Source organism: Carcharodon carcharias, chromosome 1 (assembly GCF_017639515.1).
Source record: "Carcharodon carcharias isolate sCarCar2 chromosome 1, sCarCar2.pri, whole genome shotgun sequence".
Taxonomy (NCBI): Eukaryota; Metazoa; Chordata; class Chondrichthyes; order Lamniformes; family Lamnidae; genus Carcharodon; species Carcharodon carcharias.
Window position 1 is genome coordinate 214,695,938 of NC_054467.1, and position 13,864 is coordinate 214,709,801.

Sequence of the window (13,864 nt, forward strand, 5' to 3'; positions counted from 1 at the left end):
AATCGGTGCATAAATTGCAGAGTGATTGGGCAATGTCACTGTCAAATGTTCATCTCTTCAGTGATGTATTGTTTTCATTTGTAACATCCACAAAACAAAATGTATAAATGACATAATTACATAATGTAAAGCTGAGCATTCGCTACATTTTACATGTTGCAGGAACGTGATATAAACGTATTTATAAATCATATTTGCTCACAAATTTTAATTTGTTTCTTGCAGATTGCTCTGGACACCTCTTACTGGACATTTATCAATGCCTTTTCAGTCTTCGGAAGTATCGTTTTATATTTTGCCATCACGTTCGACCTTCACAGTGCAGGAATCCATATCTTATTTCCATCGGTTTTTACCTTTACTGGTCAGTCACGTTACAAAGCATTTACAGCACAGAAAATAGGCTATTTGGTCCAGTAGTCCATGTTACTTATACTCCCAAGCACCTCCTTGTTTAAAGAAAAAAATTCATCATTTAAATTTGTTGCTTGAGCTGGAATGTTTAAAAACCAATATCTACAGGAGTTAGTGAGATTCAATAAATTAAAGCACAGTTCTTTCATTTATCATCCAAAAAAGTCTCTTCTTAAATTAACATCAGAGATGGTGAGAAGAAATTAGTTTGGATCGTCTCAATTCAGTTTTAAATGACTTCTAAGGCTCAGCCTATCACTTTGCACTTTTTGTCAATTTTTGCCTATTAATGCCAAGACCAGTGATGTGGGTAATTAGCATGGAAAATGAGAGTCATGCTGAATGCAGAAGTGTGGATGCTTTTTATGAAAATGTAGATAAAATGCACTGTGGATCAGTTGAAGTTTGTTTTATTCAGTAATTAGTCCGTTCCCTGATGCTGACAATTGGTGGATATGGTAATGCACCCATTCCACAGCACTGACATCCGTGGTATTGCTGTACATTAAATCCACCAAAATTTAAATTGTTTGACACAATAATTCTACTGTACATAAATTCCCAACAAGACATTGTGGGGAGAAATTTGTTCACGTAGGGCCAAGCAGGTACTGACCCATGGCACTGTCCCACCTCCCCACCCCGATTATTCTGCTTTGCACATCTGCCTACCGAGAAAGCCAAGTGAGAATTGAAATATATTTTCTCTGTAGATGAGTGTTTGTTTTATATTTTCCCTTTCCTCTCCTGAAAATGTTTTCTCATATGGTCCTTGTTGAGTACACCCTACTCCCTATGGCTTTTTTGGTGCTAGTGTCTTTGCTGAAATTATCATTATTGCTGTTTGCCGTAACATTCAATGTACTCGAGATTTTTGCCTTCTAATGCCATAATAGCCAAAATCTACCCTGTCAAAATGAATGCAGCAATTGAGAATAGGATCCTTGGAGGATTTCACACCTACCACCATCATCCCTAGCTCAGGAGCACTGAAGCTAACTATCATATCTCAGTAACTGCCTTAAACTGTTTTAAAAGGCAGTTTCTGTTAGGATCTTGTGGCAAAAATAATTGGCAAGAAGTATTTTTAATTCAGTATGCAAGGATGCTAATAGGTTTGTCATTGCAAAGGTCAGGGGTACATGAAAATCTAAAAATAGTTGAACTGTGCCATTGTAAAGTACAGTATGTATGCCTGTATATGTGTAATGGGTAGCATTTTGGATTGGTACTGATGGTACAGTACAATTGGCATCTGCAGTAATGTGCCATCTTCCTCATGAGCCGTGATTATTGCCTAAGTTGTGGTGCTGTCCCATGTTCTACAATGTTATGAGAAGAAAAGAAAGAACTTGAAGTTACATAGCACTTTTCACAATTATATCCCAAATCACTTTTGAAGTGAAATCACTGTGGAATGGAGGGAAATGTGGAAGCCAAATGATGTACAACAAGGCCCTACAAATTTAATGAGATAAGTAACCAGATAACCTGTTTTACTAGTTTTGATTGTTGAATGAATATTGGCCAGGAAACCAAGAAAAATTCTCCTCTTCAAATAGATTGAGGTCTTTTTACCCCTGCTGGAGAGAGCAGGTGGGCCAGCCTGACCCACCATCTTTTGACTCAGAGGTGCTAGGTCACTTATAAGTTGAGGCTGATGCCAAATTTAAGGGTAGAGGATCATCAGTCATAGTCCATGGTAGATTGTATGTGATGAAGATGGGCTCTTTGGGCAGCATGCCTCCTCTTCCATAATATATTGCATTAATTGGTGAGGTATAAAGATTTTTACACCTAACTCATTGACATTTGATGCAATGAGCCTGAGAAATGTGATTTTAAATTCAACTTTAGCTTTAGACTTTAACTCTGTAGTAATCTCAATTGTATTCTTCACGTAGGTGCTGCTCCCAATACTCTTCGACAGCCATACCTATGGCTGACCATCATATTAACTGTGGCAATCAGTCTCCTCCCTGTTGTTGCAGTCCGTTTCCTGATTCAGGTAATCAGCCCATCGGAGACTGACAAAGTAAGTAACAAACTGGTTGTCAAAATTTTTACATTTACCATCACTCAATTTCAGAAAAAACTGTTTCAATCCATTTTCAGAAAGTAACATTTTGGTTGTTCAGTTTTTTTTCCAGAACTATAGAAAGATTACAGTGCAGGAAGAGGCCATTCAGCCTATCAGGTCTGCGCCGGCCAAAAGAAAGAGTAAAATAGAAACTAGCCGCTCATTTTTAATCCCACTTTCCAGCATCTGGTCCGTAGCCTAGCAAGTTACAGCATTTCAGATACAGATCCCGGTACCTTTTTAAATGAGTTGGACGTTTCAGCCTCAACCAGCAGCTTAGGCAGTGAATTCTAGATGCCCACCACCCTCTGGGTGAAAAAGTCTTTCTTCAAGACCCCTCTAATCCTTCTACCAACCACCTTAAATCAATGCCCTCTTGTAATTGACCCCTTAGCTAGAGGAAACGGGTCTTTCCTGTCTAAACCCATCTCGGCCCCTCATAATTTTAATGCCATTTGTCTTCAGAAAAGGTCTGTTCTAATATTCAATTAGATCATGGCTGATTTGTTATCATTTATGCGCCTTGGCTTCATATCCCTCAATATCCTTGACGAGCATAAATCTAAATCTTTGAATTTTTCAGTTGACCAAGCAATCACATTGTTTTTGGGGAACAGAGTTTCGAACTTTCACAACCCTGTGTGTAGGAGTGCTTCCTGACATCATTACAGAACTGTCTAGTTTGGTTATGTTGCCTTTTTCTGCATTCCCCATCAGCAGCATAAGAATACAAGGAGGCGATTTAGTTCCTTGAGCCTAATTGAAGAGCTGGAATTTTCTCCAGGGTGGCTTTTGACTGGAGGTGATTTGTTCAGGATTTCCACAAGCCTGTCACATTTTCCTAGGTTGGGCTTCATTTAAAAATACAAGACGAGTTGCTTATTAAGTGGCAGTTCAGCAGAGCCAGAGCAGGGAATGACTGAATATAAAGGAGGTTGAAACCCTGAAGATGCCTCTGCCTTAAATGATTTGGGAAGAGTTCAACTAGAGGCTACCTACTTGAGTATTTCCAAGAGGTAGTTAGGACTTCTCCATGCACTACCTTGCGCTTACGGCACAATCAGTAATACCACTCATCTGTTCTTGTCTTCGGTCAGCGGTACTGAGAAAGGCACAGTGTCCTGGTCCCTGCCATCGTTTAAAGGCAATAGAACAGTCAATGTTGGTCTTTCTCTCGAGCAAGCAGGAGAACAAAGGGGTTGGAGTTATGCTACAGTTTTATGAAGTTCTGGTTAGACCATATCTGGAGTATTGCCAGAAGGAGGTACTGGCCTTAGAAGAGATTCAATACATGTTCACAAGGGGACTAAATGATTAATCATGATAACAGCATACATAGACTAGGATTGTATTCCCTTGAGTAAAGATTAAGGGATGATGTAATTGGAGCATTTAAGATGATTGAAGCATTTGATACTGTAAGTAGATGGAAACAGTTGCTGCTGATGGGGAATGCAGAACAAGGCAACATAACCAAACTAGACAGTTCTGTAATGATATCAGGAAGCACTCCTACACAGAGAGTTGTGAAAGTTTGAAACGCTGTTCCCCAAAAACAATGTGATTGCTTGGTCAACTGAAAAATTCAAAGATTTAGATTTATGCTCATCAAGGATATTGAGGGATATGAAGCCAAGGTGCATAAATGATAACAAATCAGCCATGATCTAATTGAATATTAGAACAGACTTGAGAGGCTGAATGACCTACCCCTGTTAACTTGTTGCTAAAGGATTGATAGCTGAGATTGTTGATAACAGGATGGGTGGGAGAGGAGGAAAAGCAAAATTTCCTGGGCTATTTTCTGTCTTCTCTATCCCATTTCCTCTGCATACATTACCTATGCTAAAGGAATATGCAGGCCTACCATTCAGTTTAGATAAAAATGCTGTAAAGATAAATTAATGAGTCTGTGCTCCTAGCTAGGAACCTTACCTGTTGGCAGAGTACATTGGAAATGTGAACTATCCATTATTTCTAACGTTAGTTAATATGGACTACTTTCAGATGGACCAAAGGCAGGAAATCAAAAAAACTATCTAATCTGAATTCTGTCAAATTCTGTTTAATTATGTCCTCACTCTATAGGATCAATTCTACCTCTTTTAATAAGGCAGGCATTTGCCACAGTGAGAGTAATAAAAACAAATGTGGTTAGTGATCAAGATACTAGGACATGGAAGGAAGGATGGAGTGTCAATGAAAAGTGAGGTTAAGGGGGAATTATTGAGCTAAGGAGGAGAGGGAAGGATGAAAACTGACTAAAACTGAAGAGGTTGAAATATGAAGAATGTTGCCTGAATTTCCAGAAGTTGAGGAGTGAGGGTGTGACAAATATTCTGGTGCTGAAGAAGCTGTCTTTTTTTTTGATGATGGAAAAAAAGGATAACCAGATTTAAAATGTGCACCGCTTGGTGAATCCTTTTTTCTTAACTATGGTCCTCCAGATTTTATGATGAAAATGTTAGCACAGCTAATTGAAAGACAACTGCTCTATTGATTGCCTCTGCACAAGCAAAGGACAAATTTAAACAGTATTTTGACATAATCAAGATTGCCAAGATATCTTCACTGCTTTCTTCCTTCAGCCTCTGCACCAAACAACTTCTCAGCCTCCATCTCAACTGATTGTGTGTCCTCTCCTTTGATTTCACTGCCTTCTTGTCCTCAAGTATCCTCCATGCAAACTCACCAACCCATCTTCACGCCTGTGAAGTTTTTGATAAGAAGCAGTAAGATTCAGTCAAAAGCATTCAGAATCAGAACCTCACATGGTGTTAAAACATGGATCTCTTTATTCAAGTCCTAGAATCCTTCCGCAGCTATTTGGGTATGGTAACCTTAAGTGGACAAAATGCACAATGCAATTTTCAGTACACTGCAACGGCCACCCCTTTGACCTTGGGCATATCACCCTTCGGCCCATCGAGTCTGCACTGACAAGTGAGAAGCACCTGACCTACCTACCTAATCCATTTACCAGCACTTGGCCATAGCATTGAATATTATGATGTCCCAATATCAAGTGGTCTTGCTAGTCTTAGCATATCAATTACAGATAAGGCCATCTCTGATCACTTCCTTGCATCACCCTCCACCCACACCCCTCTTCCTTTCCCATCCCTACCTCTTCCTATATCCATTCCTGGAAAAAGCTATTCCCTGTTTCACTTAGAAATGCATTTTCAAAGCCTCTGTCCAGCATTTAGCCCTCCATTTGCCACAACTTTTCTGCAGCTATTGATTTGCTCAAATGTACACTCACTTCCACATTTGTCCTTGTCTCCAATAAGACACTTCCCCCTCTCTCTCACTCTCTCTCTCTCTCTCTCTCTCTCACTCTCTCTCTCTCTCTCTCTCTCTCTCTCTCTCTCTCTCTCACTCTCTCTCTCTCTCACTCTGGCTGATCCCCTGGTACGGCCTTCATTTCCTCTCCCTTAAGTCAAAAGGATGCAGACTTGAAAGGATATAGTGGAGAGCTGATTTAGTCATCCACTGCCAGACCTGGCTGGGCCACTTGTATTCCAAGATGATCCTGGTAATGATAAAGATAACTCCTAATTCATTTTCTCGACTGCAAACTGTATTCTTAAACCCTTCTCCCCTGTCCCCTCCACTATCCAACAAGAAGCACAAGGAGCTCATGGACTACTTTGTCACTAAGAGTACATCCGATCAGCTGACTGAGCCTCGCCCCTCCTTCTATGAGGCCACCTGCCAAACATCCGTCCCCACAGCCTGAGTCATGAAATTGCATCCTTCTCTAGTTTTTCTCCTATCTTGCATCATGTCCCCTCTGAGCTCATCTTGTCCTTGAGCTCCACCTCCTGTTCCCTCGATCCTATTCCTACTTAACAGCTGATTACCCAATTTCCCATCCTAGTCCCCATGTTCGCTGACATTGTAAACAGTTCTGTCTCTCCACTTGTTGATCCCTCTCTCCTTTAAACCTGCCTTCATCATACCTCTCTTCAAAAAAACCATCCTTTGACCCTACTATTCTTGAAAACTACTGTCCCATCTCCAACCTCCATTTCCTCTTCCTCTTCAAAGTCCTTGAATGTGTTGCCACCTCCCAAATCTCTTTCCATCTTTCCTTGAACTCTATGTTTGAAACCCTCCAGTTAGGTTTCTGCACCTGTCACAGTACCAAAATGACTCTTAACAAAGTCATAAATGACATCCTGTGTGACTGTGACAAAACTAAACTTTGGATCCTCGTCCTTCTCTGTCTGCCTGCAGCCTTTGAAATAATTGGCCACATCATCCTCTTCCATTGCCTCTCCACTGCTGTCCAGCTGGATGGGACTGCTCTCACCGGGTTCCATTTTTATCTATCGAATCATCATAGCCAGAGAATCATCTGTAATTGCTTCTCTTCCTGCTCCTACAATGTTACTCCTGGTACCCGCCAAGGATTTATTCTTGGGCCCGCCCCCTCCTAATTCTCATCTGCTTGCTGCCCCTCAATGACATCATCCTGAAGCATAGCATTAATTTCCACATGTACACTGATATGACCCAGCTCTACCTCTTCACCATCCCTCTTGCATCCCCAAATCAGACTCCTAATCTGATGTCTGGTCATGGATAAGCAGAAATTTCCCCCAGACTAAAGCCATTGTTTTTGGTCCCCAGTCCAAATTCCATTCCCTAGCTACTGACTCCATCCCTCACCCTGGGAACAGTCTGAGATTGTCAGTCTGATGGCAACCTTGGTATCGCAGTTGACCCAGAGATGTGCCTCCAACCCCATATTCATGTCTCATAAGACCACCTATTTCTACCTTTGTAACATTGCCTAACTTCACTCCTTTCCCAGTTCTACTGCAGTTGAAATCCTAATTCATGGCCTTGCTACATCTAGACTTGACTATTGAAATACTCTCCTGGCTGGTCCTCCCACATTCTATCCTCTGTAAATTTGAGTTTATCCAAAACTCTTCTGCCTTTGTCTCAACTCTCACCAGGTCCCATTCCCTTATCACCCCTTGTTATCACTGACCTACTTTGGTTCCTGCCCAAACAACATCATTAAAACTCTCATTCTTGTTTTCAGATCCCTCCATGCCCCTCGCTATCTCTGTAATCTCCTACAACTCTACAACGTTCAGATATCTATACTCTCACTTCTTTTGCATCCATGATTTTAATTGGTCCACCATTAGTACCCATGTCCTTCTGTTGCCTAGGACTTCAGCTCTGCAATACCCTCCCTATACCTCCCTACCTGGCTTTCCTCCTTTTGAGATGCTCCATAAACCTTATCTCTTTGACCAAGCTTTTGGTCATCTGGCCTAATATCCCCTGTCTCTCCAGACACTGCAAATTGCTACAGTACAGAGGGACCTGGGTGTCCTTGTACATGAATTACAGATACAGCAAGTAATTAAGAAAGCAAACAGAATGTTGGCTGCCTTTTGCTAGGGGGATGGGGTATAAAAGTGGGGAAGTCTTGCTACAACTGTACAGGGCATTGGTAAGACCACACCAAGAGAACTGTGTACAGTTTTGGTTGCTTAATTTAAGGACAGATGTACTTGCATTGGAGGCAGTTCAAAGAAGATTCACCAGGCTGATTACTGGGATAAAGGAGTTACCTTCTGAGACAAGGTTGAGCATGTTGGGCTTGTTGGAGATTAGACAAGTTAAAGGTGATCTTATTGACACAAGATCATGAGGGGACTTGACAAGGTCGATGCTGAAAAGATGTTTCCCCTTGTGGGGAATCTAAAACTAGGAGGCACAGTTTTAAAATAAGGGCTTCCCATTTAAGATAGAGATGAGGAGGAATTTCTTTTGAGGTTTGTTACTGTTTGGAATTCCCTCCCCCAGCGAGCAGTGGCGGCTGGGTCATTGAATATATTCAAGGCTGAGTTGGACAGATTTTTTTAGTGACAAGGGATTTGAGGGTTATAGGGGACAGGCAGGAAAGTGAAGTTAAGGCTACAATCAGATCAACCATTATCTCGAGCAGCCAAATGGCTATTCCTTGTATTTCTTATGTTCCTGCGTTCTTGTGTAGGGCATAGGTTGCTGGAATAGGTGGACAAGTATCAGAAGAAATTTAATGCAGTGAAGTGATTCATTTTATTAGGAAGAACACTGAGAGACAATTAAAATGAAGGATATAATTCTAAGGTGGGTACAAGAGCAGAGAGAACTGGGTGTATATGTGCTTAAGTTGTTGAATGTGCAAGACAGGCTGAGAGAGTGGTTAATAAAGCACACAGCATCCTAGGTTTCATTAATAGGAGTATAGATCCAGGAAGTTATGTTAAACTTGTTTGAAACATTGGTTCAGCCTCAACTGGAGTATTGTGTTCAGTTCTGGGCCCCACACTTAAGAAAGATGTGAAGGCATTAAAGAGAGTGCAGGAAAGATTCACAAGAATGGCTCCACTGATTAGGAACTTGAGTTATGAAGATAGATTGGAGAAGATGGGACTTTTCTTCATGAATAAGGTTGAGAGGAGATTTGATAGAGATATTCAAAATCACAGAGTAGATAGGGAGAAACCATTCCCATTGCTGGAGGAATGAGAACAAAAGGACACAGGTTTTAGGGTAATTGGTAGAAGAAGCAATTATGACAAGAGGAAAAACTTTTTCATGCAACAAATGGTTGGAATCTAGGTTGGACTGCCTGAGAGTGTGGTGGTTTTAAGAGGAAATTGGATTATTGTCTGAAAAGGAAGAATGGCAGGTCTATGGGGTGAAGGCTGGGGAGTGGCACTAGGTAAATTGCCTTTCGGAGAGCCAGCACAGACACAATGGGCCAAATGGCCTCCTTCTGTGCTGTAACGATTCAGTGATCCTACATGGCTTGGTGTCTTGTTTTATAATGCTCCTCTGAAGCTCTTTGGGATGTTTTATTATACTTAGGGTCTATATAAATATAAGCTTTTGGTGTAAACCTCAGTTAAAGGACAAACCAGCAATGAAACAAACTTTGCCTCTGCACCAAGTGCAACATAAACAGCAATGAGCTTTTGCAAATGTTTGATGTAGGTCGTCTTAGCTTTGTTAGACCTGAATGTTTTAGCAAGCCCTTCAATTAATGGGTTGCAATGCATTAAACAAATTTTCTTTTGTTTTTAATGACAGATTCAAATGAACCGCAAAAAATATGAGATCGAACTTTTGCCCAAACCAAGTAGATCTAGGTCTTTCCAGCGGAATGCATCTAACCGTCGATCAGGCTATGCATTCTCACATCAACAAGGCTATGCTGACCTAATTTCTTCGGGCCGTAGCATCCGAAAGAAAGGCCCACACTCTGAACCAGGTGTCAGCAGTAGAACATATGAAACAGCAGGTGCAAATGCAAGCTGAAATCATCAATGTACTGTTGCCTGCAAAGACTTTTTTTGTATTCAACAACAACTGTACAGATGGGAAAGTATTGATTTTTTAAAAAATATATAATTCTCAGGATATCTTGGAGGAAGATTGCAACGTGTTTAACGTTAGACTTTCACATCTGTACACTGCGAGATTTGGAATCCTTCCAATTTGCACATAACTAAGACAAAGACCATCTGATTTGCAGGGGCCAGACACAAGTATATTTAAACCTGAAGTTGGGATGACCTGCTGTCCCAGCACTGCTCATCAGTTGCTATGCTGCAATATGGGCACCATTTTAAGGATCTGCATTGAGGAGGTTCCCCCCTGCCCCCACCACCACCCACCTGCCCCCACCCACACAGAACAGCAATAAAAAAATTGAATTTTGTTTTATTGACTTGCAGTGAGTACGTGAGCAGATGATGTGTTTTTAATGTTTACATAGATGCAGATTTACATAAATTTTATTACCATTTGCAAATATTAAACCTTTCACCCTTTATTTGGTGTTTTACAAAATGTGAAAGCATGAATTCCATTTTATCCCCACGATCGTACCATGACACTCTAATATACATTCCAAAAAGCAACATTGAAAATCTGCACTGCCATTTTTATGTTCAGATCTGAAGTTCTTAAATATATTTTTTCAAAAGTCGTTAGAAATTTAGTCTAAATTTTCCTCTAACTTTTTAACCAGATTATTATTGCTGCCTCGTCATAAATTAAGGAATATGTGTATATAGATAGATATATATATATATTTTAGGAATTTTTTCTGTGCTAAATGAGGATGATTATAAAATAATAAAATTTATGGATTTCTGGCTAATTATTCCAGCAGTGTAAATCTTTTGTAATGTCAGCTCAATCCATGAAAAGCAAACGTGTGCCACAAGGCTTGAACATACTGCTGCTGTTAGAGATTTTCACATCCAGGGAAATTGCAGGGTCATGAGACCAAGTGGAAAGTACACTGGTGCTGTCTAATGCTTGGATTTTAGAAACTCATGCCTTCTCCACCTTGTTGTCTTTTGTAAGTCTCTGGGACTCAAAAAGGTTATAGGAATCTCTTCCACCAGATGTGGGGTAACCTGAGGTAAGTCAGGCAATGCACAGTTTTAGCAAGATATCTCTTGTGATAACAGCTGTTTATATCACATGTACTGCCTCTATTTTTCAGAGGCACTCATAATAGAACAGCAAAATTGTAGTACATTAATACAAATTAATGAATGACCTAAAATAAAGCCTTTAAGAATTCAGTGTTGTTTTTCTTTCCAAAAGTCAGGTGTTTTCACCAACTCTTCACTCAGTGGTAAGAATATGGAACTTGCTACCATAGGAAGCAGTTGCAATGAATAGAATAGATGCATTTAAGGTGAAAATCGACAAGCCTATGAGAGAATAGATGGTTATGATGGGAGATTTGGATAGGAAAAGATTGGAGGAGGCTAGAGTGGAACATAAACGCTCGCATGGACTAGTTGGGTCGAATGCTGTATATCCTATGTTTTCTTGGAGCTCCTTCTAACTCCAGCATCATAAATTCATTGGAACCCCATTTAAAGCATATGAGTTTTCCACTGTTCTATGAGGAGAGACTGAGTGGACCAGATATATACTCCTCAGAGTTTAGAAGAATGAGAGACGCTCTTATTAAAACATATATAAAATTATTTAGGGACTTAATAAGGTAGACAATTGAAGGATGTTTCCCTTGGATGGAGAGTCCAGTACTAGGGCTTATGGTCCGGGAATAAGGGGTCAGCCACTTAGGATTGGAATGAGGAGAAATTTCCTCACTCCAAGGGTTGCAAATCTTTTGGGAGAGTTGTGGATGCTAAGTTGTTGAGTATATTAAAGACAGAGATCAACAGATTTTTGGATAATAAGGAACTCAACAGAAAATCTTGTGGCACAATGGATGGTGCCCCTGTCTGAGAGCCAGAGGTCTGGCTTCAAGTTGCACTTCAGAACTTGAAGCCCAAGGAAGGTGCGTTCACAACATGTCTAAACAGGTTGAGTATCAAATTGTAAATTGTTCCAATATACGGCAGTGTCAGGCAGTAAGAGCAGGAAAAATTCCATCACTATCCATAGCTCCAGGTTACAACAGCCATTTAAAAGTGTATGTTACCATACCAAGTAGGATTCCCTGAGGGTCCAGGTAGCTAGATGATTGGTCTGGATCAGATTGGTGCTAATGGCACAGGGTTCAATCCCCATTCCAGCTAAGGTGCTTTGAGGACCTGCTTCCTTGCCCTACCCATGGTGGGGACCATGGAGCTATGGGTCAGACCTGCCTTCGGGCAGAGATTTAAGAAGGAGGAGGAACCTGAGGGATTATGGGGTTAGGTGCGGAAGGTGGAGTTGAGGTCGAAGGTCAGCCATGTTACTGAATGGAAGAGCAGGCTCCAATAAGCTTGAGTTACTCTTATTTCTTATGTTCTTCTTTTCCAGTAATGTTATGGTGTTAGCGGATGGTGTAAATAGAAAATAGCCATGAGCAGATCAAAAAAAGAAAGCTGAAAGAATTTTATTAGTTCTTTAGTGCTAGGACAGAGTGCATGCAGTTGTTGGGTAAGAAAGTCTAAATTTTTATCTTGTACAAACCTAATTTAGTTTGTAGTTGGCATTAAACTGAAATCTACAATTTAATTTCTGTAGTCGCCAGCCTTAAGTAAGGTTTTATCAAGGGTTCCAGTGTAAGAGCAGCTTAATTAAGGAGCAGCTGAAACTGGGTCCTCACTAAGTGACTCAGCTAGGCCTTTTGTGTTAGGAGCATATAAGGAAACTCAGTTTAACCTAGGACTGAGTGCATGCAGTTGTTGGATAATTTCCCCTATAATTGCCTAACAGCTACCAGGTTCTTACAAGCTGTGGACGACGGTGGGAACACAGGGAGGATGAGCGAACTGACCATGGTTCCATTGTACAGGGAGTCATTCAAGTTGGGGGAGGAAATAGGAATGTAGTAGTGGTAGGGGACTGTATAATTAGGGGGGTAGATCCTGTTCTCTGCAGCTATGAGCATAGGCTGTGTTGCCTGCCCGGTGCCAGGATTAAGGACATCTCCTCAGAGCTGGAGAGGAACTTGTCGTGGGAGGGGAGGGATCTAGTTGTTGTCGTTCACATTGGAACCAACGACATTGCTAGGACTAGAAAGGAGGTTCACCTGAAAGAATTTGAACAGTTAGGAGCTAAATTAAAAAGCAGAACCTCCAAAGTAATAATTTCAGGATTACTACTTGAGCCATGGGTAAAAAAAGTTAGAGTTAAATATGAGGCTCAAAGATTGGTGTGGGAGGAATGGGTTTCAGTTCACAGGGCACTGACATCAGTACTTGGGTAGAAGGGAGCTGCCCTGGTGGGATGGGCTTCACTTGAACCATGCTGGGACCAGTGTCCTGGTGAATTTAATAACTAGGGCTGCAGAGAGGGCTTTAAACTAAATAGAGGGGGTGGAGGGTTCTGGAGAAGGGATACGTAGGCTTACGAAGCCAAAGAGTATGTCAGCATTGTAGGGCATCTATTTAGGTGTTGATATCCAGAGGGTGATAGGAAGGGATAATGTACAAACAATAAAAAAAGCAGCAAATAGGGTCAAAGAGGGGAAAATGGTAAAAAGGCAAAATTAATAGCTCCTTACTTAAATGCATGTAATATTCGAACAAAATAAATGATTTAGAGCAAATAGAGATTAGTGGGTATGATCTTAGCCATTACGGAGACATGGTTCCAAGGAGATTAAAACTGGGAGCTAAATATTCAGGGGCAAGTGACTTCGAAAGGGCAAGCAGGAAGGAAAGGGTGGTGGGGTAGCTTTGTTAGTACCAGATGAAATAAGTACGATAGCAAGAAATGATCTTGGATTGGAAGATGTAGAATCCATAGGGTGGAGGTGAGAAATAACAAGGGGAAGACAACACGGGTGGGAGTAGTCTCTAGGCCCCCCCTAACAGTCACTATGCTGTAGGGTAGAGAATAAAACAAGATAACGAGGTCATGTAAATCATG

The 13,864-nt window shown here is 41.0% G+C and overlaps 1 protein-coding gene across 4 annotated transcripts in view; it reads left to right on the forward strand.

Annotated features, from left to right (window-relative positions):
* atp8b1 (ATPase phospholipid transporting 8B1) overlaps nt 1-11,107 on the forward strand; it is a 162,808-nt gene extending 151,701 nt beyond the window's left edge. For all 4 annotated transcript variants that reach the window (XM_041212843.1, XM_041213646.1, XM_041214379.1 and 1 more), the window contains 3 exons: nt 226-364; nt 2,319-2,449; nt 9,602-11,107. In XM_041212843.1, the coding sequence (XP_041068777.1) occupies nt 226-364; nt 2,319-2,449; nt 9,602-9,829 (498 nt within the window). In that variant the 3' untranslated portion in view covers nt 9,830-11,107. The remainder of the gene's footprint in view (nt 1-225; nt 365-2,318; nt 2,450-9,601) is intronic.
* Nucleotides 11,108-13,864: the final 2,757 nt, after the last annotated feature.